Genomic DNA, 26,799 nt, shown 5'->3' with positions numbered 1-26,799 from the left:
GTAAGAAAGAAAATATTATTTTTAAAACCAACAATTCTTTTGTTATGTTTAAGACATTTAGGCCAAGAACTTTCTCTCTTATAAAACAGGTTATATTTTCAATATAATCCACTGACTCTACAAATGTTTACTGAGCACTTATTATGTGCCAGACATAGATTAAGGTGCCAGGGATGTAGCAGTAAGCAAATACACAAAAATTCTGGACCAGTTTCAAAGAGCTGAGAGTATTTTTCTAAAAAAGAAGCCATGATAATTTTATGTCTATGTTGGCCTATACTATGACCCAGCAATTCTAAATCCTGAATTTATACTCCAAAGAAACTCTTGCAGGCACATTCTAGGAGACATGTACAAGAATGTTACAGCAGCACTATTCGTAGTAGCAAAATGTAGAAGTAACTCAAATGCCCATCAACAGGAGAGTAGATGAAAAAAAAAAACAAAAAACCTAGTATGTTTGCATAGTGGAATTTTTACATATCAGTCACAGTGAATGAACTACAGTGATATAATAATAGCAATCAATCTTAGCAATATAATATTAATTCAAAAAAATTCTAGTCAAGTCCTGAGAGAGGGTTTTTCAAGATGGCGGCCTAGAGGGTGGCTGCATTTCATGTTGCTCCAGGACTCAGGATTCAAAAGAGGAGATATTGAGAGACTTGGGACCAACTCAAAGCAGCCGGGTGAGTCTCTCCCGTTGGGGAGGCGTCCCGGATGGGACGGTGGTCCCGGAACGCAGGGAACTTTGTGAAGTAGAGCTGCCGGTGAGATGCCCCTCCCCCCACTGGAGCAGTGAACTCGGACAACTGGGAGCATCATAGAGGAGGCCGCTCAGCATAGCGCTGGGATTCGGAGCAACCACTGGGGCTCCAGTGGCTGCCCGGGGGAGGGGCAGCAGGGAGAGCTGTGTGGACTCAGAGCACCGGGGCCTGCCCTGAGGAGGAGGAGGAGGAGCGTGGCCGCTTAGATTCGGAGTGACTGTACCGGAGCTGCAGGCGGTTGCCGGAGGGGGAGCTGCACGGGGAGCTGTTTGGACTCAGACCACTTCTGAACACCGGGACCTGCCCGGAGGAGTAGGAGGAGGAGGAGGAGGAGAAGGAGCGTGGCGGGTCGTTTGGACTCGCAGTGACTGCATTAGAGCTCCAGGCGGCTGCTCAGAGGAGGAGGCGACTGGTGAGTTGTTTGGACTTAGAGCGACCGCTCCTGAACACAGGGGTGCTGCCTGGAGGAGAAGCGCGGTGGGTCACTTGGTCTCGAGTGGCCGCACCAGAGGTCCGGGCGGCTGCCCAGAGGAGGCGTGCAGCGGGTCATGTGGATTCAGAGCCACTCAGAGCGACCGCTCCTGAACACCCGGGGGGTTACTTGGAGGAGGAGGAGGAACGGGGAGGGTCACTTCGACTTGGAGTGATTGATTGCCCAGGGCTACGGGTGGTTGCTGGGAGGAGGAGGCACACAGTGAGTTGCTTGGACTCCTAGTGACCGCACCGAAATACTGGGTGGTTGTCTGGAGGAAAAGGCGTGTGGCGGGTCTCTGGGACTCAGAGCGATTGTACGGGGCCGCATAGCCAGGCGATTAGGTGCAGAGCAGGGTCCCAGGATCTAGGAGGCTTCCTGGTGGAAGAGCCCCACAGAGACATGATTAGGGGCGGAGCGAAGGTTCCAGGACTGCGGGCAGATTCTCTGAGGAGGGGCAGCCTAAGGAGATTCATCTGCAAAGGGTGAGGCTCCCAGGCACAGGAGGTGGGGCCGGGCCCCTGGGAACTTTGCAGAGGAAGGCAGCCCAGCCCAGGCAGTAGCTGTAAATTGAGGGGAACCTCTAGGAGGGAAGTGACCAGCGAGACCTCCCCACCGGGTGAGTCTTCCCTGCCGGGTGAGGTTTCCCCACAAGGATGACCATTGGTCAACAAGTGGAGGCACCTCTGCCCACTAGCAGGGAATATACCCCACCTGAAGGCCACCACTCCTAGAGAGGCAGCTTCCTTGTGGAGCACCGCACTATCAACTTCCTCCAAGACTTCAGCCTACTGAGGGCTAAGAGGGGATATATATAGAAATCTTCAGAGACATTGTAAGTCAATAGAGGAAATCTGCAATGTCTCAGTGGTCCACTGATACCTGAACAATATGAGAAAAAAAGGAAAGAAAATGCTGCAAACAAATCTAGATGTTACATCAATAAAACCCAATGACAGCATGGCAGAAGAAATGACAGAAAAGGAGTTCAGAATGTACATAATTAAAATGATCAGAGAAGCAAACGATGAGATGAAAGAGCAAATGCACACACTGAATGATGAGATGAAAGAGCAAATGCAGGCATTGAATGATCGCACCAATCGACAATTAAAAGAGCAAATACAGGAAGCAAAAGATCATTTCAATAAAGAGTTAGAGATATTGAAAAAAAACCAAACAGAAATCCTTGACATGAAGGAAACAATAAACCAAATTAAGAACTCCATAGAAAGCATATCCAATAGGATAGAACACCTGGAAGACAGAACCTCAGACATTGAAGACAAAATATTTAACCTTGAAAACAAAGTTGAACAAACAGAGAAGATGGTAAGAAATCATGAACAGAATCTACAAGAACTATGGGATATCATGAAAAGGCCAAATTTAAGAATTATTGGGATTGAGGAAGGCCTAGAGAAACAAACCAAAGGAATGAACAATCTATTCAATGAAATAATATCAGAAAATTTCCCAAATCTGAAGAACGAAATGGAAAATCAAGTTCAAGAGGCTTATAGGACTCCAAACACACAAAATTACAACAGACCCACACCAAGGCACATTATAATGAAAATACCTAACATACAAAATAAAGACAGAATTTTAAAGGCTGTGAGAGAAAAGAACCAAATTACATTCAGGGGGAAACCAATACGGATATCAGCAGATTTTTCAATCCAGACCCTAAAAGCTAGAAGGGCCTGGAACAACATTTTTCAAGCTCTGAAAGAAAATGGATGCCAACCAAGAATCTTATACCCAGCAAAACTTACCTTCAAATTTGACGATGAAATAAAATCCTTCCATGATAAACAAAAGCTAAAAGAATTTACAAAAAGAAAGCCAGCATTACAGAACATTCTCCGCAAAATATTCCATGAGGAAGAGATGAAAAACAAAGAAGCAAATCAGCAAAGGGAGAAATTATCCTAAAGGAATTGTCAAATAAAGGAGGAACCAAGTTGTGTCAAACAAATAAATAAATAAAATTTAAAATATGAACCAAATGACTGGGAAATCAAATCATATCTCAATAATAACCCTGAATGTTAATGGCCTGAATTCATCAATCAAAAGACATAGACTGGCAGATTGGATTAAAAAGAAAGATCCAACAATATGTTGCCTGCAAGAGACTCACCTCATAGAAAAAGATACCCATAGACTAAAGGTGAAAGGATGGGGAAAAACATACCATGCACATGGACTCAGCAAAAAAGCTGGAGTATCCATCCTCATTTCCGATAACGTGGACTTCAAGCCAAAGTTAGTCAGAAGGGATAAAGAAGGTCATTTCATACTGCTTAAGGGAAGCATAAATCAGCAAGATATAACAATCATAAACATCTATGCCCCAAACAGTGGCTCATCTATGTATGTCAAACAAATCCTTCTCAATTTCAGAAACCAAATAGACCATAACACAATAATACTAGGTGATTTTAACACGCCTCTCTCACCACTGGACAGATCTTCCAGACAAAAATTGAACAAAGAAACCATAAATCTCAATAACACAATCAATAATTTAGACTTAACGGACATTTAGAGAATATACCATCCAACCAAAAGCGAATACACTTTCTTCTCAGCAGCACATGGATCCTTCTCTAAAATAGACCATATATTATGCCACAAAGCTAATGTTAGCAAATACAAGAAGATAGAGACACTACCATGTATTCTATCAGATCATAATGGATTGAAGTTAGAAGTAAATGAAAGAATAAAACACAGAAACTATCCCAACATCTGGAGATTAAACAATATGCTATTATATGATAAATGGATAATAGAAGATATTAGGAAGGAAATTAAAAAATTCTTAGAGGTAAATGAGAACAAAGAAACATCATATCAAAATCTCTGGGACACTATGAAAGCAGTACTTAGAGGGAAATTTATTTCATGGAGCGCATTTAATAAAAGAAGTAAAACTCAACAAATAAATGATCTAACACTACAGCTCAAAGCCGTAGAAAAAGAAGAGCAGACCAGCACCAAAAGTAGTAGAAGACAGGAAATAGTTAAACTCAGAGCTGAAATCAATGAAATTGAAGCAAAAGAAACAATACAAAAAATTGACAAAATAAATAGTTGGTTCTTCGAAAAAATAAACAAAATTGATAAACCTTTAGCCACACTAACAAAGAGAAGATGAGAGAAAACCCAAATCACTAAAATTCGGAATGAACAAGGAAATATCACAACAGACACGATTGAAATACAAAACATAATTAGAAGCTATTTTGAAAATCTATACTCTAACAAAACAGAAAATTTCGAACACATCAACAGGTTTCTAGAGACATATGAATTGCCTAAACTGAAAGAGGAGGACATTCACAATTTAAATAGAACAATATCAAGTACTGAAATAGAAGAAGTCATCAAAAGCCTACCAACAAAGAAAAGTCCGGGACCAGATGGGTTCTCAGCCGAGTTCTACAAAACCTTTAAAGAAGAGCTCATTCCAATACTTCTCAAAGTATTCCATAAAATAGAAGAGGAGGGAACCCTCCCAAACTCATTCTATGAAGCCAATATCACACTGATACCTAAACCAGACAGAGAATCATCAAGGAAAGAAAATTTCCGACCAATATCCTTAATGAACATCGATGCAAATATTCTCAACAAAATTTTAGCAAATCTCATACAAAAACATATTAAAAAGATAGTGCACCATGATCAGGTGGGTTTCATCCCAGGGATGCAAGGTTGGTTCAACATCCGGAAATCAATAAATGTAATTCACCATATCAATAGACTTAAAGTCAAGAATCACATGATTATTTCAATAGATGCAGAAAAAGCATTTGATAAAATACAGCACCCCTTCATGCTCAAAACACTAGAAAAAATAGGGATAGTGGGAACATTCCTTAACATTGTAAAGGCCATTTATGCTAAGCCCATGACTAATATCATTCTAAATGGTGAAAAACTGAAAGCATTCCCCCTAAAAACTGGAACAAGGCAGGGATGCCCTCTTTCACCACTTCTATTCAACATCGTTCTTGAGACTCTGGCCAGAGCAATTAGACAAACCAAAGAAATTAAAGGGATACGAATTGGAAAAGAAGAACTCAAAATATCCCTGTTCGCTGATGACATGATTATATATTTAGAGAAACCTGGAAATTCCACCAGAAAACTCTTAGAACTCATAAGTGAATTCAGTAAAGTAGCAGGTTACAAGATCAATGCTCATAAATCCAATGTATTTTTATACATAAGTGATGAATCTTCAGAAAGAGAAATTAGGAAAACTACCCTATTCACAATAGCCTCGAAAAAAATAAAATACTTGGGAATCGATCTCACAAAAGAAGTGAAAGACCTCTACAATGAGAACTTTAGAACACTAAAGAAAGAAATTAAAGAACACCTTAGAAGATGGAAAGATCTTCCATGTTCTTGGATAGGAAGAATTAATATTGTCAAAAATGGCCATACTACCTAAAGTGCTATACAAATTCAATGCAATTCCAATTAAAATCCCAATGACGTACCTTACAGAAATAGAGCAAGCAATTATGAAATCCATCTGGAAGAATAAGAAACCCAGAATAGCTAAAGCAATCCTTAGCAGGAAGAGTGAAACAGGGGGTATTGCAATACCAGATCTTCAACTCTACTACAAAGCAAAGGTAACAAAAACGGCATGGTATTGGTACCAAAATAGAAAGGTAGATCAATGGTACAGAATAGAGGACATGGACACAAACCCAAATAAATACAATTTTCTCATACTAGACAAAGGGGCCAAAAATATGCAATGGAGAAAAGATAGCCTCTTCAACAAATGGTGCTGGGAGAATTGGAAATCCATATGCAACAGAATGAAACTAAACCCGTATCTCTCACCATGCACGAAACTAAACTCAAAATGGATTAAGGACCTCGGAATCAGACCAGAGACCCTGCAGATTATAGAAGAAAATGTAGGTCCAAATCTTCACCTTGTTGGTCTAGGATCAGACTTCCTTAACAGGACTCCCATAGCACAAGAAATAAAAGCTAGAATCAACTACTGGGATAGATTCAAACTAAAAAGCTTTCTCTCAGCAAAGGAAACTATCAGCAATGCGAAGAAAGAGCCTACTTAAAATCAGCATACTTCAGAGATACAGCCACATCAATGTTCATAGCTGCTCAATTCACAATAGCCAGACTGTGGAACCAACCTAGATGCCCTTCAATTGATGAGTGGATAAAGAAACTGTGGTATATATATACAATGGAATATTACTCAGCCATAAAGAATGATAAAATTATGGCATTTGCAGGCAAATGGATGAAATTGGAGAATATCATGCTAAGTGAGATAAGCCAATCTCAAAAAGCCAAAGGACGAATGATATCGCTAATAAGTGGATGATGACACATAATGGGGGGAGGGAAGGGTTAGTGTTAGAGTTAGAGTTAGGGTTGGGGAGGGGGGCAAGTATGGAGGAAGGAAGGAAGGACTGTATAGAGGGAAAAGAGGGGTGGGAGGGGCGGGGGGAAGGGAAAAAATAACAGAATGAATCAAACAACATTACTCTATGTAAATTTATGATTACACAAATGGTATGCCTTTACGCCATGTACAAACAGAGAAACAACATGTATCCCGTTTGTTTACCATAAAAAAAAAAAAAAGTCCTGAGAGAGTACATGTTGTATAATATCTTTTTATAAAGTTAAATATAACCTAAAATAAAAATGTCATGCTTTGGGGGAACATATGGAAAATCTTTTTTTTTCTTTCTTTCTTGGTAGTGGGGACTAAACCCAGGGGCACTTAACCACTGAGTCACATCCTCAGTCCTTTTTATTTTTTGAGATAGGGTCTCACTAAATTGCTGAGACTGGCCTCAAACTTGCAATCCTCCTGGCCTTATGCTCCTGAGCTGCTGGGATTACTGGCATGCACCACTATACCTAGCAGAACATATAGAAACTCAGGAAAACTGCAAGAAAGAAACTGAGATGTGGCTCGCTCAGTGGTAGAGATGTTTGCCTGATATGCATGAGGCCCTGGGTTCCATCCCCAGCACCACATAAAACAAAACCAAAAAATTCACAAAAAAAGGAAAGAAAGAAAGAAGCTAAAGGAATGATAAATGGTATTTAGAAATGGTATTTATTATTATCAAGGAAGGTGGCAGGGAAGAGAGAGGAAACACAATTAGATGTAGATTTCTGTAAAGGTCCTAGATTTGTATTGTGCATCTGTTCACAATAGATATTCTCAGAAGTATGTTTGTGGGTACTACTAATTAAATAAGCTTTTCTGTTTTGTTTTATTTCTGCAGTGTTGATCAAACCCACATGCTAGACAAATCCTCTAGCACTAAGCTACATCCCCAGCCTGTTTTATCTTGAGTTAGGGTCTTGCAAAGTTGCCCAGGCTGGCCTTGAATTTGGGATTATCCTGCCTCAGTCTCCAGAGTCAGTGGGATTATAGGCCTGTGTCACTGTGCCTGACTAAATAAGTATTTCTAGCAGGTTTTGGAGTTTAAATAGCAAGATCATTTTCAAATAACTGAAAGCTCAACTGACGAACTAGATTAGTGAGCTTTCATCTTGCCATTTCAATCAACTGAATAAGACTGCACTGAATAGTATAAAAAATTAAATTCTAGAGCTATAGCTATAGCAAACAATTTATTTCACATTTTGTTTTACTTGTACACAGCTGAAATTTGCAATTTTAATTAAGGAGACATAGTAGGTCTGAAAAAGATCAGCAAAACTTTCCTAAGTTTATAAGAAATTAAAATATACTCACAGCACATACTAAGATGCCATTTGTTGCCATGGCAGCTTGGTAAATATTCTATATGGGTGAGCATGGTCTTTTTCTTAAAAATAATTTTTAAAATAACTTTCATTTATTTTTTGCGGTGCTAAGGATTGAACCCAGTGCCTCAACTGTGCTAGGAGAGCACACTACCACTGAGTCACAACCCCAGCCTGGTGTTTTTTATTAAGTTTTAAAATAGATGAAATATTCATTCATTCATTCATGATACTAGGGAATGAACCCAAGAATATTCTGCCTTTGAGCTATATACCTAGCCTGTTTTTAAGAATTTTAAGTTTTCCAGGCTGGTCTTGAACTTGTGATCCCCCTGCTTCAGGCTTCCAAAGAGTACCACCACACCTGACTTACAAAAATAACTTAAAAATGAAATTAGACTAAAATACTTTAGGGGCTCTGAAGCATCTTAATGGACCTCAGTATAAAAATAACTGATATAATCTGAAGGTTTAATTAATTAATTAATTAATTAATTAAAGCAGAACCTTTTCTTCAATTGAGCATTTATACAGGGAAGTCTAACATGTAAAAGAGATAAAAGCAGAACTTCTCTGGAAAAAAGCAGGAGGGTGGGGAGAAAATCTAAAGCCCTGGCAGGCTACATTAAGTGACAGAGTGGTTAAGTCATGGGCTATAACTAAATCATCTACAATGATAAAAACATGAAAATAAATGTGATTGACAATTGCTAATGAAATAACTTACACTCAAACTGTCATCTCTGGAACATCCATGAAACCCATTTTCTAGGGAGTTCTAGTTTGCAGAATTGCCTTCTTTTTGGTCTGGCTCATAAAAGGGTATTTCCAAAATGCTAAAATCTATTGATGTAACAGATACTTATTCAGACCTGACATGAGCATAGACAGCATCGAACTAGAAGGTAGGGTAGGGACAAGAGGATATAGAAGATGCAGTGTTAGACCTCTAGAATCAAGCCCTTAAAGCAGGTTTCAAAAATACTAAGTTTACCAATTAAAGAATGAACTTGGCTTTTTCTATCAAGGCATCACAATTTCTGTAAGTTTCGCTCTCTAATCCCAGAAGAGACTGCTCAGTGGCCCCCTTTCCCCCTTTTCTTCCAGGCAAGTACAGTGGGCAGCATCAAGGTATGAGACATAGAAACAAAAGGTAGAGTGCAGAGGATCATTTTACCGCCCTGCCTGACGTCAGCCCCGTCAGCTAAGTGGCATTGCATAGATGGCATGCAGCTAAGATTGCATGGAAAGAAGAAAGGAATTATATAGCAGAAGCACTGATGAACATTACACTAAAAACTATTTTATAAAATAGATATCAATTCCAAACCCATATGGTACTAATAAGAATAAAATAATCACCAAACAGGGAGCCCTGAATAGGTTTATCTCCCCCTCCTTTTTCTGAGTTGTTTTCTTCCATGAAATTTTACCTTCTGCAACTTCATCCAGTAACACAGTAATTTTTTTATCTTCTAATAATCTATCTTTTAAAAATTTCATGAAGATTCCATTTGCCAATCCAGAATGCTGGATTTCAAAAGCTTCTGCTCCTTGACACCTTAAAAACACCAAGAGAAAGAAGTGAAATAAACAGGCACAGAAAGTCAAACACCACATTCTTTTTTTTTGGTTGTAGATGGACACAACACCTTTATTTTATTTATATGTGGTGCTGAGGATTGAACCCAGTGCCTCACACATGCGAGGCAAGCAAAGCACTCCACCACTGAGCTACAACCCCAGCCCCAACACCACAGTCTTAATTACACATGGAGGCTAAACAAATCAAACACACAAAAGCAGAAGGCAGAACAGTGGTTCCTGGAGACTGGCAAATGGGGGAAGTGAGAGTTGCTGGTCAAAGGGGAAAATGCTTCTGTTAGCAGAATAAATACGTATCTGAGGTGATGAATATGTTAATTTGTCTGATCAATCACTTCACTTTGTACTCCACAAATATATCAACTATAATTTGTCAATGTCCATTGAATAAGAAATTAAAGCAAGAAGTTTTTAAAGAAGCATAACGCTTGCTACCTAGGGTGTCGTACAATAATGAGCCTCATTCTCTCTCTTGCTCCCCTACAATGACATCCCTAATTAAAGAGTTATCTTTAAGCAGGAACTAAATGTACTGGGGCTTAGTAATAAAATACCAATATATTTGGTGCTGACATCAAGTTTTTAAAGCATTGCACCAAGAACATGAAGGAGGCAAATTTATGCCTAGTTATCTATGCTGCATTATCTAGGCCTCTAATTGTCAATCTAAAGAAAACATCAAAGAAAAAATGAAGGAATCTCAACATAAGCATAAAATTTTCTTACGTGGCATATCCAAACACAATATTGGCAGTGACTTTTAGTGCATCCAAGATTGGAATGGTATCATCATAATCATTTCTATTTAAAAGGAGGAAAGGAGAGGTTAGATACAAATGTGAAAAGTTAAACAGTATTTTTTAAGGAATATAAATATTATAATTAAAAATACAATACAATTTTAGTATACATTATTTAAAATTACAGGTTCCAAATTCCTTCATCTAGTCAGCAACTTATTTACCAAAAATAATTTAGGGCTTCTACACTATTAAGATCAGATAGTAACATCTTCTGTTAGCTTTAAAACTGGAGGTGCATTTGAACTCAGGCATTGGGTTTTGATTGGTAATTGCTGAGTAAGTGAAAAGCAGTAAATCTGTGAGGAACAATCAGTGGTTCTGTTCCTTAGTGATGCAGTGGCAGGTAAATGGGACCCAAACCTTTAAACATTTGCTTTAGCTTCAGTATCCCTTCAATACTTGCAGATCCAGGGCTGACTAGTGACATGCCCTAACTTTACACTCTACAGGTGTTTCTTCTTCTTCTTCTTCTTCTTTTTTTTAATTCCTGAAGGAATAACTGCAGTGATTGTCAGAGACAATCAGAGACAGGTATTCTGTCAGAGATAGATTGTCAGAGACAGGTATTCTGGAGAGTTGACTTTTCGTAGTATGATAACCATGACTTTTAGTTCTTCACTTTTGTTCTCTGGCAAACAGGAATACAGTAAAAATAATTTGATATACATAGCAAAAAAGGAATTTTCTTCTAGTTTTCTTCTTTTAGTTTCAATTTATAATCAGAAATTCACAAACTCAAATGGTTCTTGGCTTCTCACAAGTTTGCCTTAGGTTGAATTTGTCAACGTTGATATTTAACTACAAGAGTAGTTTAATAAAAATTAGAAATTTTACCTTTTCCTACACATATCCAATAAGAATACATTGAGTCCAGTTTCTTTTTCTTGCATCAATTTTAGTATATTTTGTACACACAGGCAATTTTCGGACCTATATGGATTTGGAGCATCTACAGGGACCATAAAGCTGTTCCCAAAGTTTTCATAACCATGTCCTGCATAATATAATAACCCTGGAGAGAGGGGTGGAGAGAAAAGAGATAGATGTTAACTCTAAATGTACTCTGAACATACAGGTAAGCATATTAAAAAACATGACTTTTAAGTTGATGCAACCATGTTTAAGAAATACCCAATAATAAAATTCAATTTGAACTTCTGCATTTAACACATCAAGATGTGGTGTGAACATGATTATTTCAATAGATGCAGAAAAAGCATTTGATAAAATACAGCACCCCTTCATGCTCAAAACACTAGAAAAAATAGGGATAGTGGGAACATTCCTTAATATTGCAAAGGCCATTTATGCTAAGCCCATGGCTAATATCATTCTAAATGGTGAAAAACTGAAAGCATTCCCCCTAAAAACTGGAACAAGGCAGGGATGCCCTCTTTCACCACTTCTATTCAACATCGTTCTTGAGACTCTGGCCAGAGCAATTAGACAAACCAAAGAAATTAAAGGGATACGAATTGGAAAAGAAGAACTCAAACTATCCCTGTTCGCTGATGACATGATTATATATTTAGAGGAACCTGGAAATTCCACCAGAAAACTCTTAGAACTCATAAGTGATTTCAGTAAAGTAGCAGGTTACAAGATCAATGCCCATAAATCCAACGCATTTTTATACATAAGTGATGAATCTTCAGAAAGAGAAATTAGGAAAACTACCCCATTCACAATAGCCTCGAAAAAAATAAAATACTTGGGAATCAATCTCACAAAAGAGGTGAAAGACCTCTACAATGAGAACTATACAACACTAAAGAAAGAAATTAAAGAACACCTTAGAAGATGGAAAGATCTTCCATGTTCTTGGATAGGAAGAATTAATATTGTCAAAATGGCCATACTACCTAAAGTGCTATACAAATTCAATGCAATTCCAATTAAAATCCCAATGACGTACCTTACAGAAATAGAGCAAGCAATTATGAAATCCATCTGGAAGAATAAGAAACCCAGAATAGCTAAAGCAATCCTTAGCAGGAAGAGTGAAACAGGGGGTATTGCAATACCAGATCTTCAACTCTACTACAAAGCAAAGGTAACAAAAACGGCATGGTATTGGTACCAAAATAGAAAGGTAGATCAATGGTACAGAATAGAGGACACGGACACAAACCCAAATAAATACAATTTTCTCATACTGGATAAAGGGGCCAAAAATATGCAATGGAGAAAAGATAGCCTCTTCAACAAATGGTGCTGGGAGAATTGGAAATCCATATGCAACAGAATGAAACTAAACCCATATCTCTCACCATGCACAAAACTAAACTCAAAATGGATTAAGGACCTCGGAATCAGACCAGAGACCCTGCAGATTATAGAAGAAAAAGTAGGTCCAAATCTTCACCTTGTTGGTCTAGGACCAGACTTCCTTAACAGGACTCCCATAGCACAAGAAATAAAAGCTAGAATCAACCACTGGGATAGATTCAAACTAAAAAGCTTTCTCTCAGCAAAGGAAACTATCAGCAATGCGAAGAAAGAGCCTACAGAGTGGGAGAATATCTTTGCCAATCATACTTCAGATAGAGCACTAATCTCCAGAATCTATAAAGAACTCAAAAAACTCTACTCCAAGAATTCAAACAGTCCAGTCAACAAATGGGCTAAGGAAATGAATAGACACTTCACAGAAGAAGATCTACAAGCAATCAACAAACATATGGAAAAATGTTCAACATCTCTAGTAATAAGAGAAATGCAAATCAAAACCACCCTAAGATTCCATCTCACCCCAATTAGAATGGCGATTATCAAGAATACGAGCAACAACAGGTGTTGGCGAGGATGTGGGGAGAAAGGTACACTCATACACTGCTGGTGGGGCTGCAAATTAGTGCAGCCACTATGGAAAGCAGTGTGGAGATTCCTTAGAAAACTTGGAATGGAACCACCATTTGACCCAGCTATCCCACTCCTTGGCCTATACCCAAAGGACTTAAAATCTGCATACTACAGAAATACAGCCACATCAATGTTCATAGCTGCTCAATTCACAATAGCCAGACTGTGGAACCAACCTAGATGCCCTTCAATTGATGAGTGGATAAAGAAACTGTGGTATATATATACTATGGAATATTACTCAGCCATAAAGAATGATAAAATTATGACATTTGCAGGCAAATGGATGAAATTGGAGAATATCATGCTAAGTGAGATAAGCCAATCTCAAAAAGCCAAAGGACGAATGATATCGCTAATAAGTGGAGGTTGACACATAATGGGGGGGAGGGAAGGGTTAGAGTTAGGGTTAGGGAGGGGGGCAAGTATGGAGGAAGGAACTACTGTATAGAGGGTAAAGAGGGGTGGGAGGGGTGGGGGGAAGGGAAAAAATAACAGAATGAATCAAACAACATTGCTCTATGTAAATTTATGATTATACAAATGGTATGCCTTTACGCCATGTACAAACAGAGAAACAACATGTATCCCATTTGTTTACAATAAAAAAAAAAAAAAAAAAGATGTGGTGTGAAATGCATTCTAATTCATTCAAGTAACATATTTATAATATGGAATGCAGTTTTATCTCAGGTTATATAAAGAAAGGCAGCTAGGACTATTTTCCTGGCTCATTTATCTCTTCCAAGAGGTAAGGATCTCCTTTAGTGCATGAAAGTCTTAAATTAATCTGTGTATTCCTGGCACAGGGAAGGAGCTTGGAAGTATATAAAGGATGAACAGGCAAGCAATTTCAACATCATTAGCTACTAAACAAAAGAAAATCAAAACCACAATAAGATATATCACTTCACACTTACTATGTTGGCTACAGTAAAAAGACAATAAAAAGTGTGATTAAAGATATAGAGAAATAGAGATCCATTCACTTCTGGAGGGAATATAACATGGTGTAAGAACTCTGAAAAGTTTAGCGATTCTTCCAAAAGGTAAACAAAAAATTACCATGTGACCCAGCAATTCCACTCCTAGAAAGTGAAAACAAACACCAAACCACTTGTTGATGAACAGATAGGAAAAAAGTGGTATATTCATATAATGAAATATTATTCAGCCCTAAGATAATAAAGTACTAATATAGGCTACAGTATGGATGAAACTTGAAAACATTACAAAAGATTATGATTCCATTTATATGAAATGTTCAGAACAGGCAACCCCATAAAGATAGAAAAGAGTAGGGTAAGGAGGAATTGGAGTGAATAGTAATGGGTTTCTATTTGGGTTAAATAAAGTAGAGAATTGGTGATCACCAGTGTACAACTTTTGGGATATTCTGACCCACTAAATTATACATATTTTGACCATGTATTCAAAATGTGACACTAGTTCCCATCAGTCTCTTTACTGCTTATTTTGAATCTTCATGGCTTTTATTCTTTGATTGCCCTATATTTTAACCCATCCTCAGGGAGCATCTCAAGTTCAGACTCCTGGGCAAGTTAATACTTGCTTATAGCTTTCTAACATACTGCAATCTCCCCCTGCCTTGTGAAAAGTGGTGGCAGTACTTTTTAACAATCACTGGCTTTGACTAACATTGTACAGTTGTACGCACACTTCATTTTTCTGATAGAAAATGATCACAGTGACATGTACCTTCTTACAATCTAATTAATACATAATACAATCTATAAATCATTCCTACCTATACAAATGAGAAAATTAAAAATATTAAATGATTTGCTGAAAGTCATACAACTGATAAGTGTATGGACTCCACAGACAGTGCTTTTTCCCCATTATATTAAGGAACTATAATTTTCTTGGGAGAATAGATCATGTTCTTTATTCTTTATATTACTCTCAGCAGTAGCACATTCCTTATCTGGATTGTGGATATGATAGGAATCCTGTAAGTACTTACTGAGTGCATTATATCATACTATACAAACTGATCAAGACAGAATCAGATCTGGAGCCCTTTTGTAAAGGTTCTGATTTAAGAAGTGGCGCTATTCTAACTACGGGTATTCAAAATAGCCAGCCAGAAAGGCTGGGTGCTGCCCACATCATGTCATTGAACGTGCATGGCTCTAGTAAGACTTGATTTGGGAGAAGCAGCAACTTTGAGGGAAGGTTTTGTTTCCACTCATCCAGGAGAAAGCTAAGCATGGTTCTACTGTGTCAATGCCATATGCTCAGCCCTGTAACTGCTGAAATTAGGTACTTAAACCAAAATATGTCTTCTCCTCCCCAAGATGACTCATGAAAAGTGTAAATATTTTCTATTAAAGTCTGCAACCAAATTATATTGAGGGACATTAAGTATTTTTATGTAAATTAGTTGAGATGTATTTTTAAAATCTCATCTCCAGTACTGCTTGTTAAATAAACTAACCCATTAGTCAAGGACAGAAGACAATATAGCTATCTATAAATGTCAAAGAACCTAATGTAGTCAGAAATATAATTCTTCACATTAGATGTTTAGGGTATTTTATTTCTCTGGAATATGATTTTCAGGAATAAAGTTTGCCAGAGATATTTAGTTCTGACCACAGAGAAGATACATACTTCACTAGGAAACTCTCCCACCCAAGTACATCTGCACTCCACCTAGCACAGTGCTCTGATGAGTCAACTGCCACCTCTGGGAGACTTCAAGAGCACTTGCTTTGCCAGGCCCAGTCCTAGGAGAGCACTTCAATTATGTGACCTCATACAATCCTCAGGACAAGGTAGTAATATTATCAGTCCCCCTTTACAGATGTGAAAACAGACAATAGGTTTATAAGGTAACCTGAATTCAAACCACTAGTAAGTGATAGAATCAGAACTTGAATGTAGGCCTCTTTACCACTGTGCTGTATTATACTGTCTCTATTATTTACTACTGACTTTTTAGTTAACATTATTCTCAGAAAATATAAAATATAACATGTCAGTATACCAGTTTTTCACCATTTTACTACATTATAGCTTTATAAACAAACTCCTTTTTTCCCCCCAAAGAAACCTAATGGAGGGCCCAAAGAAGAATGCTGCCTAGTCCAAATCCTCAATCTAAAAATAAAGGGTGAATTAATTTCTTTAATAATTTTCAGGAAATCATCATCATCATCGCTATAATAGTTTGAGTACTTTGAGTGTGCCAGGTATGGGAATAATTCTTGCTCTTGATTCTCCTTTAACAACCTCATTAATTCATTACTAATCATTTTCTGAGATCACTTTTGGTTTAGAAAAAGTAAACAACCTTAGTCACACTGCTAGTGAGGAGAAAAGTCAGAGCCTCAGCCTTGGTTAGCTTACTCTGAGGCTTCCTGCTTAGCCACTGACCTACCATGAACTGAATGACTGACTCCTCCTGGGTGAACACAGTTATTGCCATCTTCTGACCAGATACTTTTATTACTTCTATTACTCTTCTCCACAAAAGCACAGCTAAGCTGTAGTAAGTGATGAACATACTAAAGCATTTGGTGGATTAATAGCAGGCCAAACAGCTACTTTTTACCTTAGCTATCTATATAACTATAAATCTTTATCCTTACTTATCTTCAAGGACTTGTAATATAATTCAATTATTAGTTTTTAAAGCATTTGTAAACATAAATTTCATATGTTTTGAAGTGAATTACTTATCTTCTGTTCCTTATAACTTATATTTTATAAGCCCACAGACAACATCATAATATAACGGCATAAACATGAGTCCCTACGTTTTTCTTACCTAAAGTTGTTCATGCTGAAATTCTCATGACTCTACCTTCACCTCCTTCCCACTCCTTCTAGTACTACTAGTCATCTGGGGATATCAACCAGAGTTAAAGGCACAGTCTGAACAAAAATGAAAGGTTTGTTTATGACATGCCCTAAACCCTCAGGCCTTTAACACACTTACATTTAATGTAGATGTGTCTGATGTTTTGGATAGTCACAATACTTCAAAATAAAATGCAGCCACCCTGTTAAGACACGAATCAGTGGGATTTTAAAAAATTTTCTAGCTTCCTTAAGCTACCATTTTGCTCTAACATGTCTCTTTATTCTGTACCCCAAGATGACATTTTTATAGTGGGGTAAAATTTTGGCCTAAACTGAAATCTTTTCCCAGCTTTTTATATTTCTGATTCTCTATTTAGTAGGGACAATTAAAGGTTTTGATTAGCCAGATAAAGGGCTTAAAAAGCCATGGTGACAATATCAATAATAATGAGAATAAACACTCAAGTACATACTTATTCATAGAATTCCTTCACTTTTCAATATTTTACCAATCCAGAAATCTAAATTTACCAAAGTTTTGGAAGTCTTTTCCTGTTTAAGTCATTTAGGTACCTTAAAAACTGAGATGAATACACTCAAACAATCCACCTTGAGTCTAGGATGAAAAGTATAAGTCAATTACAAGAGGGCATCTTCGTATAATACATTCTTTGCTATTTTCATAAGAAAAATGGATGGGTGCACCCATCAGTCATCACTCCACAATGTTCATCAGCAAAGTTATATTATTAACCATAATAGCTGAAGTTGCAAATAGTAGTTACCTTGTTAACTTCAGTTGGGTCACAATGGTAATCCTCATTATTCAGAAAAGGAAACTCATTTAAATAAGATTTTTTTTCCTTTGATACTGGGGATTAAACCCAGTGTCGCTTAACCACTGAGCCACACCCCTAGCCCTTTTTCATATTTTATTTGGAAACAGGGTCTCGATGAATTGCTTAGGGCCTCGCTAAATTCTGAGGGTGGCTTTGAACTTGCAATCCTCCTGCCTCAGCCTTCTGAGCCACTGGGATTACTGGTGTATGCCACTGTGCTGGGTTAAGTAAGATTTTAAGACATTTCCCCATCTCATACAACAGTGTGCTAAATCTTGAAAGAAATGATTTTTGTTCCATTAAGAATTCTACTTTGGGGCTGGGAATATAACTCAGTTGGTAGAGGGCCTGCCTTGCAAGCACAAGGCCCTGGGTTCAATCGCCAGCACCGCAAAAAAAAAAAAAAAAAAAAAAAATTCTACTTTGAGAACCAGGAGCAATTCTGCCAACTTGCTTCATCAAATCAATCTAATTATAAATAAAAAGCAAAATCCATAAATTATTAAAGTAAAATTACTTGAAACATATAAAAGTGAAATCAATACTTTTTGTTTACTGCTTTTATGCCTAAGGACAAAACTAGAAATGTTACCTTCCTGACAGTCAAATGTTATTGTACAATGTCATGGTAAACACAATCTTCTGAAATACAGTTTGAATGAGCTCAATAGCTGACCTCCAGATGTTTGAGGTTATGTGTATTTAAAAAAATAAATTGACAAAGAAATTAATTACTACTGACAACATATTCTGTCTCTTTAAAAATTCCTTACCAGACATGCAGTGTCTTAATATTTTTAAGAATGGGAAAAACCATTAACATTTGAATCGTTTCTATATAGTTTCCCCCCACCTCTGGCCTTAGTACTGAGGACTGACCAAGGGCTCTTTACTACTGAACTGAACTATATCCCTATCCTTATTATCTGTATTTTTAAAAATTTGACACAGGGTCTTGCTATGTTGCCCATGCTGGTCTTGAAATTGTGAACCTCCTGCCTCACCCTGAGTTGCTGAGATTATAGGTGGGTACCACTGTGCTTGGATATATAGACTTTTAATTTCAAAACTGACTGGGCTGGGGGCATAGCATAATGGCAGAGCACTTGACTAGCATGTGCAAAGCCTTGGGTTCAATCCCCAGCATCACAAAAAAAGAAACAAATATATATCTTGCTCATCAACATTTCCATGTTAAATTCTAGTTCCCACTAAAAAAACATAAAATACCATGCAATAACTAGAAAAAAGAAGAAGAGAAACCTACAAGGTACATTCTGGTACAACCTTTAAAGTTTATTATTTTACACATATGAAAGTACATTTTCCTACGTGGTCACCAAGCTTTACTATACCTCCCATAATCAATAAAAATAAAATCACAAAAGACAGCTAATAAGTCTACTAAGCTAAGAACAATATTGTTTTGATGAAATAAGCAACATAAAAGTAAAGGCATTAGGCTAAGAAGTTATCAGTTATACATGGAATGAAGATCAAATTTATCTTTTTTATAAGAAAAATAAAACTCTTCAATAATGTATTTATCTTACCTTTACCTAGTTTCCAATTCTTAACTTGTACAATAAGAACAGTAGATAATCATAAAAAGAATATAAATATCTTACCATATACGCCTTTGTCTAAAAGCAGTAAAAATTCATCCACAGCATTACGCATTTCATATTCAGTAAGATCCAATAATGAAACAACTTTGAAATCTAGCTGTCTTAGTAAGTTGGTCAATTCATACACATCCACCAAAGGAGCTTTAAGCTTGGGGTGTTCCCAGTAATTCATATTTCCTATCAAAAGAGCGACTTTGTCCTTTGCTGTAAAAAAAATAAAAAGGGGGTGGGGTGGGGTGGGTTTAAAGGAGGATACACAAATTAAACCTATGGAAATGATATAATTATAATATAAATTTGCTTTAAGATTGTATTATTTCATTTCAAATAAGATTGCATCATGATCTAATTTCATTTTAGGACCATTACTTTATATAGGAAATCAACACATGGAGGAACTTAAGAGGCTACATGAACAAGCAACTGAAATCAAGCTTACAAATACTTTTGAGATCCAGGTAAAGAATATTTACTAGTTGTAAAAAAGTATAATGGTAACTAACATTAAAATATACTTTTATGGCTGGGTGTGGTGGTGTAAGCCTGTAATCCCAGTGGCTTGGGAAGCTGAGGCAGGAAAATTCCAAGTTCAAAGACAGCACAAGCAAAAACGAGGCACTAAGCAACTCAGTGAGACCCTGTCTCTAAATAAAATACAAACTAGGGCTGGGGATGTGGCTCAGTGGTCGAGAGCCCCTGAGTTCAATCCCCAGTAACCTGTCCACCCCAGCCCCCACCCCCAAAAAAAAAGAAAAAAAAAAAACTTTTATGGAATCACAACAAAAGAAAAGAATATAATATTCAACTAGACTTTCAGAGCAAATTTAAACAAGGAATATTTAGGATTGAGTTCCCATCAAATTAGGTCCTGTTTTGCTGAGAACAGAAGAAGTAAAAACAAAAGAAGTATCTAAAAAAGGGACATGAAAAATTTTCATCAGAGCAAGTAAGGGGAAATATCAAAAAGGAGAAAAGAAGGACCTTCAGCAGGACTGTCTTAGTTACTTTTTCAGTAGCTCTGTGAAGTTACTACTGTCTTCTAACTTCTTTTAAAAATACTTCCTGTCATGAGGCTACTTGAAGGATATGTAAGACTTTCTGAGCTTAGTGTACTGAGACTTTGCTAAAGAGTGGGTTCTGATGAAAACAGGCTTTTCTTTGTGAGTATGTGCACATGTGTGTGTGAGAGATACCCATACCTATGCCTTAAAAGTACCAGGTAGCTTAATCAGGTGTGTGGCTTGCCCTACGCAGTTATTAAGGCTGGTTTAAGGGACTTTACCATTACTTTTCTTTGAAGGTCTAGGGAGGGGTCAAAAGGTATGAACAAACTTATTATGTAGCCTGTCCTATGAAAATATAGCACATTCAATGACCTATAGGACATGATTGAAAAGGATAAGTGACTATGCAACTAGTTCATATATTTACTATCCTATACTTTTCACTGCTATTTGCTTAAATTTTAAATTAATATTAGAGAGTATATAATTTCTATTTACATTAAAAAAAAGCTTACTGTACAACAATTGCCTTGTTACGCTGGCAGCAGCCTTGTACAGCTTGTGTTTACTACACTGTGTTTGCACTGGGGCCACACTGAGTAACTGACCTACATGGCCTAACAAAAGCATTTCTCAGAACATATTCCTGTCATTAAATAACAGACTACATTTGGGAAAGAAGAGTAGTTTACAGAAGCCAGAGTTCAACAATTTGAGAAGTACATGTCTTAAATGTATCAACAATAATTGCCAATAACTCTTCCAAAATTTTCCCCAACAATAGTTTTGGTTTTTTTTTGGTGGTGCTGGGGATTGGAACCAGGGCCTTGTGCATGCTAAGCAAGCACGCTACCAACTGAGCTATATCCCCAGCCCCACCAGATAGTTTTTAATAAGCAGTTCCTAAGATCCCTTAGAGTATTTTCTTCAATTTAATGGTAAGGGAGTTTACGTAAGTAAATCCTACCTTGCCCCATCTACTTGTGAGGCAGTTCCTTGATGGCAGGAGAACTAGGGTGGATTTAGAACAGAGAAGCAGATGGTATGGTTGAGGTTAAGAGTTGACAAAGACCTTTTCCAGGAAACTGGTTATAGAAAGGGAAAGGAAGAGTCAAACTTTAGAGAAACAAGAAAGGAATAGTAAAATTTGAATTTGAGGAGTTAAGGGAGAAGAATAAAGAAAATCTCAAAATAGTAACTATATAATTTATGATGGGTTTTCAGATGAAAAATAAATGCAAGAAATTTTCTATGAAAACATTCACTGTAAGAGTCATCCACAACTTCTTGAACACAAACCATTTAGTAGAAAAAGAAACATGTTAGCATGTATGAGGTCCTGGGTTTCATCCCCAGAGTTGCTACTGGAAAAAACAGGATTATGAAAAAAGGAAACAAAAATGCCAGTTGATTATACAAAAGAACAATGAAACCATTTCAGAAAGACATTTTAACTACATGATCTAGACCTCTTTCGGAGTTTAATGCAGTGTTCTTCAAAAATTGGTAGAATATTATATAATTAATTTTGTATCTCGTAATTCTAATTATTATGTTACTTATTCAAAATGAGTTAATATTCCTAAGTACCTAAAAAAAGGATTGGTATATATTAAATGCTATTAATTATTTGTTAAATATAAAAATCTTTGGATATTCATAAAAAATTGAGTAATAGCATCCAGTCTGACTGGCTGAATATATAGTCCTTATTATTCTGATGCATTAAATTTTTTAATGACTCTCCTCCCATGTTCTACAAAATAAGGTCCAAGTTCCTCAGTCCAACAAACAAGGCCATTCCCATTTTAGACCATGCCTACTATCTTTCCAGCTGCAGTAACAAATGAACCTCCAAGGAACCATGTATTTTTGCCCTTGTGTGGTACACTCAGACTCACTTCTGAATCTGAGATGCTCTGTGACTTTTGCTGAGCAACATAATGCAGTGTGATACACTACCAGTTCTGAGTTCAAGCCTTAAGAATTCCTGACAGTGTCCACTTTTGGGATTTGGCCACCAAGTAAAGAAAGCAACAGATCAGTCAGCGAGGGAGAAGGGACGGAAGGAGGGAAGTCTTCTATTATTCCTCACTAAAGGATGTGAGCTGCAGTCCTGATCACTAACTGTACATAAATGAGTGGTATTAAAGGAAAACAGCCAAGAACCATCTACTGAACCCAGCTGATCTGCAAAATCATGAGAGAGAATAAAACCTGTTTTTAAGATAGTACATTTTGGAATACTGTTATTCAGCAATAGACTGCACTACCACTTTAATCTGAAAGTCCTTTCCTAGGACTCTGCCTTTCCATGGTACTGACCTGCTTGTTCCTCAATCACGTCTCATATCTCCATCTTTGCCATGCTTCTTTCTTTCTGCCCTCAGACACTGTTCTCACTTTGTCTACTTGGGATTCTCCCCCAGTTATCTGAAAATTCTCACCTGGGTTTTGCCTCTTAGGAAAGCCTTCCATGGGCTCTTCTTAGACAAATCTGATCACCATCTTCTATGAACAATTTCTAAATCTTTTAGCTATTTCTAGTTTGGCATGTATTACATATCTACTTCTATTATAGCATGCATTATGTATTGTATTATTCACTTAATATCTGCCTCCCTTATTAAGATTGCAATGCCCTCAGTTCAGGAACCAGTGCTTATTCTCCTACTTCATAAAGGGTAGCACAGATGAGACATTTGAAATTTGGTAAACTTAATGATAAAAGTTGAGCTGATCTTGCTATTCTTTCCGTTAGGACAGCTTGAGAAAGGACACCTGACATAATGGAGCTAATAGGAGCTATGGATCAGAGACTTGGGTATTGATCCTGGTTCGGCTTTTTTTCTTGGTAGTACTGGGGGTTGAACCCAAACCCCACACATGCTAAGCAAGTGCTCTTTCAATGAACTCCATCCCCAGTTCATCTACTAAACTTTTTAAGGCTGTCTTTCCCTGTGAAGTCTTTATCCCTTATTTAATTCCTCTAAATACTAACCCTCGTGTTCCCTCTGGATGTGCCCTATAAACTTTACCTCAGTGCCTGGCTTGCAGAAAGAAGATGGAGGACTAGTTCATCAGTTTTCCTTCTCTAAAAAGCTAGATTGTTTCAGAAAAGTCACAAAACTGATTTGTATCATTATAAATCTTAATTTTTTAAAGTCTTAGTTTGACTCCCTCGATCTTCTTACTTGGACATGGTAGCTTTCATTTTCTTCAGCCCCTAAATCTCTGTTATTGCCCAAGTTCTATATTTAACTTACTTTACTCTTTTCCTTAATCCTTTAAGCAGAATTACCCAGAAAGGAAAACCGTCAATTGAAAATGTCAACTTCCTGACAAATTTTTCTACATCTTTACCAATCTCTCCTTCCTTCTAAAACACTCCTCTCTCTCCCACAAAAAAAGGTTTCAACATTCTACTTAGAGCCAATTTCTCCATTTTCCACCTTGGCCCAAGTCCCTAATATCTCTAGGAATTCACTCCATAAACTGTCTTCTCTTTGATGGAAATCTGCAACCTCTCACCAGCAGTTTCAGGAGATCCCACTTCTCGAATATAAAGTCTCATATTTCTCCCACTTTTCAAGAACATTAAATATACACCTATCCAATGAATCTTGCACTGCCATTTTTTCCCAACAAACTGTGTATCTGTTTCACATGTACACTTCTGAATCCTTCTTTATCCATTAGACCACACACATTTTACTTGCATCTGAGCCACCAGTATAGCTCAGTAACTGACTCACATTATGTGGGCACTGTTGACATTTCACTGAAATTGCTTCTTCAGGAGCTAAATCCAGTGGATGAATTTTAGACCTTACCTTATCTAACTTCCATTGGAATCAAGACATTGACTGTTTTTAACCTTTTTAAGTGTTAATCTACCAACCTTCATATGGTATGAATCTCCTGAATCTTCTCCAATTTTCTTGGTTTTCTCCCTTATATTTTCTTCTCTAAGCATTCTTTAAATGCAACTGTTCATTTACATCTTGTCCTACATCTTCTTCTATACTCACTGGAGAAGATGGGAAATCAAATGCCAAAACTTACTGCAACTCCTATGGCTTTCCTAATTTCTACCCCACCAAGAAGTCATGTTAATCACTTCCTTATCTACGATCTATGTAACAGACACATGTTTCTCTTTGTTTACATATAGCCAGAAACATAGAAATCACTCCACAGAAATTGACTTGACCCCAGAAATGGAATTTGTCATCTTTTTAAAGCCTCTTCCTTTTCTAATTTCTTCTACAAATATTAAAAATAAAAACTTGGTCCCAAATGGATTACACCTGTAATCTTAGCAATAACTCTGGAGGTTGAGGCAGGAAGATTGCAAGTTCAAGGCCAGTTCTGGAAAGTTAGCGGATCCTGCCTCAAAATAAAAGTAAAAATAAAAAGGGTTGGGAATGTAGCTCAGTGGTGAGCACCCTGGGTACAATTCCCAGTACCAGGAAAAAAAAAAAAAAAAAAAAAGATTCGGTCTCAATTTTATTCAAATGTTTATAAAACCAAGTTAAAATATCTAAAATTCCTTCATGATCATCATAAAATAGAATTAAATACTGTAATTATATTTGATCATACACTTTAAACTCTACTCACCCAAAGGCTGGTCAATTGTTTGTTCTTTATTATCTATACAAAGACAAAGAAAGCAAAATAGATGTTATTATTCATGATATAAATATTCTCAGAGCTTAAGATGTGAGAAAAGTAATGAATGAAAATATCAGCAAAGTCATTAAAATGTAGAATATGGTAGAACAGAATTTAGTAGAGACTGAAAAGGGGAGGGGAGAGAGCTGAAGGGTAGATAATGGGTACCAAAATGCAGAGGAGGGGAAGCAGTTCTGTTACAGTACAAAACAGCAACTATGGTCTACAACATACATTTCAAAATAATTAGAGAAGCATGTGAAGGTTCCCTATACACTTGAGATGGACAAGCCAATTACCTCAATATGATCATTACACCTTGTATGCATGTATCAGATTACATTGTGCTCCATAAATAAGTACAAATATTACACTTCAAATAAAATATAAAGAATTTAACCCTGGGATCAAGTGCAAGCAAAACAAAACAACAGAAATAGACTTTAAAAGGAAAAAAAAAATACATCTATTTGTTAATAACTAACTGATGTTTTAAAAGTTTCAGATTTTTTAAAAATTAGCACTTTAGAGTTATGTATAATAGCTGGGTTGATCCCAAGAAATCATACATGCATGGAATTCAATTTCATATCATGATCCCCCACTTTTCCCTCCTATCCTCCCACCCCTGCCTTGTTCTCCTTCCTCTATTCCTTTCACTAAACTATTTATATTTGGTTATTTTTTACTTATACATAAAGGTGAAATTCCCTGATATATTTATATATACACATGATTTTTTAAGAATTCATTCTGCATTACCCTCCCCTTTCCCATTCCTCTATTCTGCCTCTCAAATCTTCTATACTATTGATCTTCCCTTCAAGATTTTCAGACTTTTTTTTTTTTTTTTTTTTTTTTTTTTTTTTGCAGTGCCGGGGATTGAACCCAGGGCCTTGTACTTGCAAAGCAAGCACTCTACTGACTGAGCTATCTCCCCAGCTCACGGTTTTCAGACTTTTAATAAAACTATAAGACTGGGTAAAATTGGAATCAAGGTAGGGGAATTCCTTTGATAACTGAATGACACAATTGGGGTAATAATCCTTAATATTATACTAGCAATTACAATCTGAAGATGGGAGTGGTATAAGATTAAGTAGCAGCAGTAACACTGATGCTTTGGTTAGCACTGTTATAACTGCTCTCTATATAACACATTTACTTAGACCTCACTTTACCCTATGAGGTATGTCTTATCATCGATTCCATCAAACAGATAAAAAAAAAGGTTCACTCAGTCACTTGCCCAAAGCTGTTAAGCTGGTAGTAGCAAATCCAGATTCTAACTGAGGGAGTCTCATTCTAGATCCTATACTCTCATTATTATTCTACATAGAATGAAATCCCTCTCACCCGTGAAAGTCACCAGGAAGAGAGGCAGGGAAAGATGCAATTCAATCTGTTGTATGTCCACTTAGGGTAACTATTCACACATTTAGTAACATAAATGCTACGGGAGCCTATTCCAAACACAAACTTTGCCCACATATCACACTCTCTCTCTCTCTCGTTT

At 37.0% G+C, this 26,799-nt stretch overlaps 1 protein-coding gene and 1 long non-coding RNA gene across 9 annotated transcripts in view; one reads left to right on the top strand and one right to left on the bottom strand.

Moving 5' to 3' along the window:
• MALT1 (MALT1 paracaspase) overlaps positions 1-26,799 on the bottom strand; it is a 109,326-nt gene that overhangs the window by 6,745 nt on the left and 75,782 nt on the right. For 7 of the 8 annotated variants that reach the window (XR_013758705.1, XM_079108674.1, XM_079108673.1 and 4 more), the window contains 5 exons: positions 25,230-25,262; positions 19,603-19,806; positions 11,277-11,454; positions 10,366-10,440; positions 9,468-9,595 (listed from right to left, as the gene is read on the bottom strand). Coding sequence is in view for 7 of the 8 variants with exons in the window: in XM_079108674.1 (XP_078964800.1) it covers positions 9,468-9,595; positions 10,366-10,440; positions 11,277-11,454; positions 19,603-19,806; positions 25,230-25,262 (618 nt within the window). In the remaining variant the exon portion in view is untranslated. Of the gene's footprint in view, positions 1-8,762; positions 8,933-9,467; positions 9,596-10,365; positions 10,441-11,276; positions 11,455-19,602; positions 19,807-25,229; positions 25,263-26,799 lie in introns of those variants that run through there. The other variant, XM_079108677.1, reaches the window with a different exon arrangement.
• LOC306642867 lies at positions 22-7,337 on the top strand. Its single transcript, XR_013758710.1, has 2 exons — positions 22-581; positions 6,904-7,337. It is a non-coding gene; the product is annotated as an uncharacterized lncRNA (long non-coding RNA).

Source organism: Sciurus vulgaris (assembly GCF_902686455.1).
Source record: "Sciurus vulgaris genome assembly, chromosome: 13".
Classification (NCBI taxonomy): Eukaryota; Metazoa; Chordata; class Mammalia; order Rodentia; family Sciuridae; genus Sciurus; species Sciurus vulgaris.
This window is presented reverse-complemented; position numbering and strand designations above follow the sequence as displayed.